The 6,220-nt window shown below is 33.6% G+C and overlaps 1 protein-coding gene across 2 annotated transcripts; it reads left to right on the top strand.

Annotated features, from left to right (window-relative positions):
* Nucleotides 1–946: 946 nt before the first annotated feature.
* Nucleotides 947–5,418, top strand: LOC122608049. 2 transcript variants are annotated; one of them, XR_006325149.1, is made up of 7 exons: nt 947–1,141; nt 2,555–2,696; nt 3,175–3,241; nt 4,440–4,572; nt 4,669–4,854; nt 4,984–5,076; nt 5,193–5,418. XR_006325149.1 is itself a non-coding variant. In XM_043781131.1 (5 exons), the coding sequence occupies exons 1-5, from the start codon at nt 1,089–1,091 to the stop codon at nt 4,796–4,798; spliced, it is 525 nt and encodes a 174-aa protein (XP_043637066.1). In that variant the 5' UTR covers nt 947–1,088; the 3' UTR covers nt 4,799–4,974. The 2 variants fall into 2 exon arrangements, 1 of the variants encoding a protein (XP_043637066.1); XM_043781131.1 differs by lacking the exons at nt 4,984–5,076; nt 5,193–5,418 and having other exon boundaries at nt 4,669–4,974.
* Nucleotides 5,419–6,220: the final 802 nt, after the last annotated feature.

The raw sequence follows: 6,220 nt of genomic DNA, 5'->3' as shown, positions 1-6,220 counted from the left end.
CGATCGACTACCAAAAAAGTTTTTTTTATTTATATAGTTTGTTCATATTTAATTATCATTATTATTATTTAACATTGAATTCTTATGTTATTGTTATTATTATTTTTTTTAGTTTAGTTTGTTGTTTATTATAGGTTTATTATGCCTTTTTCTTCAACAACAAAAAATAAGACCACATTAGTTCATCATGAAAATCCTAAGCCAACACATGTTAATCATCATCTACGACTCCGTGTTGTGCATGTATGGACTGTTTCAAAGTGGAACAACTCGAAGAAAATCAAAACGAACAACCCGAAGAAAATCAAAACGTTCGAGCTGGTCTTTGTTGATGAATTGATATGTATTTTTCAAATTATATAATCTACACTTTTTGTTTTTTTTATTTAATTAAAGTTGAAAAAAATGGGTAAACTTGAATCAATATTTATATGGAGTTAATTTTCATATGTTTCTTTTCTCGCTTTCGTATTGATTAAGTTGTAATATTGGTAATACACTTTTTGTTTCTCTTTTTATTTAATTAAAATTGAAAAAAAAAGGATAAAATGAAATCAATATTTATATGGAGTTAATTTTCATATCTTTCTTCTTTAGCTTTCATATTCATTTAGTCGTGATATTGGTCATGCATTTTTTGTTTCACAATTATTATTAAGATTTATATATCTTGAGACTACCCGTCCAATGGACGGGCCTGAGCATTGGTATAAGTATATTAAGTAAGAATATTTAAATTAGTTAATGAGATAGATCAATTTATTCTTTTTTAGAAAAAAATAGAAGAAGTTCAAATAATTCTCTATATACAATTTTTTTTTTTTTTTGACAGCAAATAATTCTCTATATACATTTTACAAATCGTGAATCGGGGTTTGTACCCTCTCACGTTTCAACTTTATTTTAATATTTTCTTTGCCGTAAGGTGGCAATGTTGTAAATACCATCAAACTTTTTGCCCACTCAACTTTTTTTTCTTTCAATTCTGTGACTTCTACACTGTGTACTGTGTTCTTGAGTTTTTAGTTGGAAAGAAAGGAAGAGATTGCAAACCAAAATCTTAAAAAAAAAAACAAAAATGTCGACCCATGTGGAAGAAGATGAGACCAAAGACGATATTGCTCTCCTCCTTCAAACTGATGTAAGCCCCAAAATAAATAAATAGATTATGTCTATATATATTTTTTTATAATTCTGTTTATAATAAAAACCCTAATTGCTTCTGTGGTTGGCTTTATTTTATTGTATTGCTGATTAAAAATTGGATTTTTAATTAACTATTGTTGTTTATAAATAAGTTTAGATCTTAGAAGATAATTTACGGTTACTGATTAAGTGTTTTGATTCTACCAAGTGGGTTTGCCCCACATTGGCATTTCATCTTTCTCTGTAAAAACACAAAGTTGTTGTTGTTGTTTTTTCTTTTTCTTTGCAAGGAAACCCCCAAAAGATTGTTGGTCTTGTTGAGGAAGAAGAAAGAAAGAGATCAATCTTGTTGAGAAATAAAAGGCATGGATAAATATTTATGTATATGTACTATATTATAAAGCATATCTAATTCTGGTTTTCAACATTGAACTTAAAATTTCAATATTCATTTTAAGTTTCAACAATGTACACTTTCTAATGCATGATGTACCATACATCATAGCCACATTACAACAATAACTTCCACTACTCGTTAGCGCAACCGCCACCACCACCAATCTCCGCCGCCGCCACCACCGCCGCTCGCCACCACCGCCACTGCCGCCGCCATTACATCACCACCACCACCGCCGCCTCCATTACCGTCGCAACACACGGGTACCTTTCTCTCGTACTAATTGAGGGGAAAATATCTTGTGTACTTAAAGCTTATGCTTTAGTGCAAAAAATCCCAAGAAACGCTTGCTTTGTGTATCTCCTTGGGTATCAAAAAGCTATAGTGCTTAAGTGCGCCTCGAGCGCGTTTTCATAACCAAGCAACTGATTATGGGCCGTGTGTTATAAGAAACATAAGCAGTTTAAATAAGCAATCACAAACACCCTGTAGTTATTAAGAAAGTTAGATAGCTTTTAGTTATTTGAAGTAGATGGACATCTGGGCTTTGTAGTTTCTTCATTGTTAAAAGAACACTTTGTATGTATACAAAGTAACTCCCAATGCCGTCTTCCACGGGTTTTGGGTTCCAATACCGTCTTCGACGGTGTATGGGGGAGGTTGATATGTAGACAGCCTTACCCCTACCAAAGGTAGAGAGCCTTACCCCCTACCAAAGGTAGAGAGGCTGCTTCCAGGTTCTACCATAGGTAGAAAAGGACCTCCAGCCTTGCTGGGCATGAGGATCGAACCCATGACCTCTGTTTCCAGAGGCATGAACTCCAACCACTGATCCAACCCAGTTGGTTAATAACACTTTGTATGTATACCTTTTTCCTCAATTTTTTAAAGTTTTGCTCAGACATTTCTCTTTGTTTGTAGATTGATAACTTCGTTTATATGGTGACATGTATTATCTATTTTTTGTGTGTTACCCTAACGTACACTAACTTAAGTTAATGACGTATGCAGGGAGGTAACCCTTTACCCGGAAAAAAAAAAGACGTATGCAGGGATCCAATGGTGGAAGGAGTCAGACACCGATTCAGCTGCATCTAGCGAGTGGGATCTTGTTTCTGATGAAGAAATGATGCAAGAGGAGCAACCTCTCCAGGTTCCGATTGTTTTCTAGTTATTGAAAAAACTACTCTTTTTACCCTTTTTCTCTTATAATAAATATGACTTAAGTTTTTATGACACACACAAACACAAAGGCCGTCACATTTATAGGGTCTTGTATTATGTATCAAAACACACACAATGGCACACTCTCACTTGCTCTCTGATGGGGTGACCTCACAAAAATAAAAAAACCTCAATAGGTGAAACTTACTTTTATCCAGATTTCAGTGGATCTCATTCTTGCCCTTAATGTCGTTATCAAGGCAACCAGGGCCAAAGTGGAACCGCGTATGATAACATGGGCTGCCCGTTTTTTGTTTATTTTTTTGTTTAATAATTAATTAGTTAATTTATAGTATATGTATATGTTTAATTAATATAGATACTAGATGTTTTTTTCTATTATTATTACATTACATTGCTTATTCTTATTATTATACTTTTTTACTTTTTAAATTTTTTATTTGTAGAGGCTTGTTCCTGATATTTCACTTCCCTCTCTACCAGCACCTCCAGCATCCATGTTTGCATCTTCTGGTAATTCACATTTATCTATTATTAATTATAATTCACTATTAATGAATTCATGTTGAGTCTGTTTTAGCGATTAAACATGAAATTTCTTTTAACATTGCGGTGTGTTTGGCATGTTTCTATTTTGTGTCGATCGGCTTTATAGATATGTATTTCATGATATGCAATTTGTTTGTTTCTTTGTTAATCTCTTTTAAACAACATTATTTTTTATTTTATTATGAATTGTGTTTGGTCATGCGTTGTCGTGCACAAGTCACTAGTCCATCCCCTCACTTGTCACTACTTTGTCCCCTTCACCTAATATATTTCCTTTCTTTTGTTGTAATTTTGAATACAGTTCCTTTCCTCTTCAATTACAATTGCCGTTGCATTAAGTTGTTGTCACAAGTGCTTCATTGAATAAGTTTTTTAAAGATATGGAATGTATCTTTTTAGTTGCAATTGTGATGATGAATATGAGATGGCTCGCGGAAAACATAGGTTTTAGTTGGTGGATGTTTTTGTTTGTAACTTGTTCTTTAGAGTTTAGACCCTGTGTGTTTTCATTGTTGTAGGTCGTTGTTGTTTCACTGCTGCATGTCAAGAGCTCTTAGTTTACTCGAAATTATCTAGGTTATACTTCAATGTGGTCTATGTTATACAAGTATCCATGTATTCTCATTCATCTATATTGGTCTTACTACAACACTCTCACTGAATTTTATAAAGATCATAAACAGTTTGCTTATAAAGGATTTGTAGGATATTCTACTGAAACCTAATCTCAGGATCTTGATATGTCTGCCGGCGTAAAAGTCTGAGCAATATTGATATATATGAAAAGCTTTAGAACAGGTCTCAGCGCTAACCACAAACAAAACAGTTTTGGAAACATATATGAAATTTCGGTAATTATAGCCTAGGACTCTAGGTTATACTTCAATTTGGTCTTCTTTACTGAGTCTGCCTGCCTTCATTCTTAAATCCTTGCTGTTGTGTGCTCAGTTTGTTGTTTTTCTGATGTGTAATACAAATTGTCAATATATTACTAGGAAGTATGCATCACTACTTTAGAAATAGGCTTTACTTCAAAACAATTACGAGCTATATTTCGTAATAAAAAATGTGTAATACTATTTATGTTTTGTGCTAATGTAGTTTATTTCGTGTTGTTTAAGGTATCTTTCCGTAATAAACCTTTTTTTTACGACTTGACTAGGTATCACCAGTGTGCTTGCCTCGTGTATGAAATCACCTACACGGAATGGTGACCACCGGGTACCGGCAGGACCGGAGTGGCTCCCTCTGACCTCCATGCTTACTTGTGCTCTGTCTCGCGATGAGAAATTTGGGTACAATTTATTTTGTATATTTGTTTGAATTAGCAAAACCTTGGCAAATCCTAATTACCGTTTTTTATTACTCGTAATTGTTATTTTAAATTTCAGATTTTTGGACGAATATGAGCTTCAAACTCAACCAAACACACCAGAAAATTTTAGTTTTTCCGCTTTTGAGGAAATATTGAAAAATTATTCTGCTGTCGAAGATGGAAATCATGCTGCTGTGGAATATTAGCTTGTACCTTCGTCACGTGCTTCTAAGTGGCGGTCCTAAACACTTGCGCAACCAATGTAAGGGTTGTAATGTTTTTGTGTATTTCATTCTCGCTTATTATAATACTGTTTTTCTAAAACATTTTTTAATGTATGTTGGAAAATGAGAATGAGATTAATAAACTACTATTGGATTAATCGAACCAGGGTAATCCCTTTTACCCAAAAAACTACTATTGGATTGTCCACATTGTAACGCGCCTTTGAGCTGTTCTAAAAAGTTGGCCAAGCATCTTGAAGGTAACAAATGCAATGTAAATTTACTATGAAAATTATATTGACTAGAGAAACTCAGCTAGAATATTGAAGGTAACAAATGCAGTTTTAACGGTAACATGTTGTCCACTTGTTTTAAGGCTATAAGGGGGTGTTTGGTTCAATCGAATGGAAAGAGTAAAGACTTCTTGTGTTTGGTTGCAATGGAGAATGAGAATGAGAAAGAGAATCGAGAAGTAGGAATCGATTTCATTCCCTCAATTCTCTATAAAATGTAGAGAATGGATGAGAATGTAATCTATTTTTTTTTTAATGATGTTATATGTATTAAATTTAGTTATATTTAAATGTTTGTTTTTTTATATATTCATTCTCTGCTTATACCAAACGACGGAATCTATTCTCTTTCCAAATACTCTTTCTCTTTCCCATTATATTCATTCTCTATTATATTTCCATCCTCTTTGATTCACTTTTACCAAACACCCCTAAGAACTCTGCAAAGAAAAAGAAACTGAAAGACCCTAAACATTGATTCCTGAGAACATGTTGCAAACGATCTCGTGGTTAGTGATATTTGTGTTTTAAGCCTTGTTTTTTTTTTCCTCATAAATAACTATCTTTGTGTTTTGTATTTTCATTGCAAGCAGTCTTTGGCACTAACACTTAGTTTAGCTTTGTTAGTGAAGACATTTTGGTCAATTGACATCTAAACAACCCATCTTTTTCATCCGAACATCTAATAGCATCACCTACATAATTTTAAAACCAATATTTTTAATTTCAACAACGGTACCAAATCCTAGCATAACATGGTACGAGAAAGGTGAGATGTATACAATCTTACCTATACTAAAAGGAAAACAATAGAGATCCCCAACCAACGGAAAAAGAACAAGTGTATGAAGTAAGTAACCATACTTCTTTGGCAAATATCTCCCGGCTACACTACGAAAAAGGTAGAATAATAAAACAAACAGCCAGACTACATCTTTGAACATATGAAACAAAAAAATAAAATATAAGTACAACCGAGCAAATGAGACGGGCGCAACTATAAAGAGTGACATGTGTAAGGATCTTCTTACCCCTTTCCGACTTTTTATCCTAAAGACATAGTTGCTTACGGGCTATCCCTTCTTCATTTTGCACGCATGTAGTGCATGTA

The sequence above is a fragment of the Erigeron canadensis genome, chromosome 7, assembly GCF_010389155.1.
Source record: "Erigeron canadensis isolate Cc75 chromosome 7, C_canadensis_v1, whole genome shotgun sequence".
In the NCBI taxonomy this organism is placed as follows: domain Eukaryota; kingdom Viridiplantae; phylum Streptophyta; class Magnoliopsida; order Asterales; family Asteraceae; genus Erigeron; species Erigeron canadensis.
This window is presented reverse-complemented; position numbering and strand designations above follow the sequence as displayed.

Coding starts and splice junctions, on each gene's coding strand:
- LOC122608049 (XM_043781131.1), top strand. CDS start 1,089: ATGTGGAAGAAGATGAGACCAAAGACGATATTGCTCTCCTCCTTCAAA. Junction 2,697..3,174: donor AAGAGGAGCAACCTCTCCAG/GTTCCGATTGTT, acceptor TTTTATTTGTAG/AGGCTTGTTCCTGATATTTC. Junction 4,573..4,668: donor TCTCGCGATGAGAAATTTGG/GTACAATTTATT, acceptor TTTAAATTTCAG/ATTTTTGGACGAATATGAGC.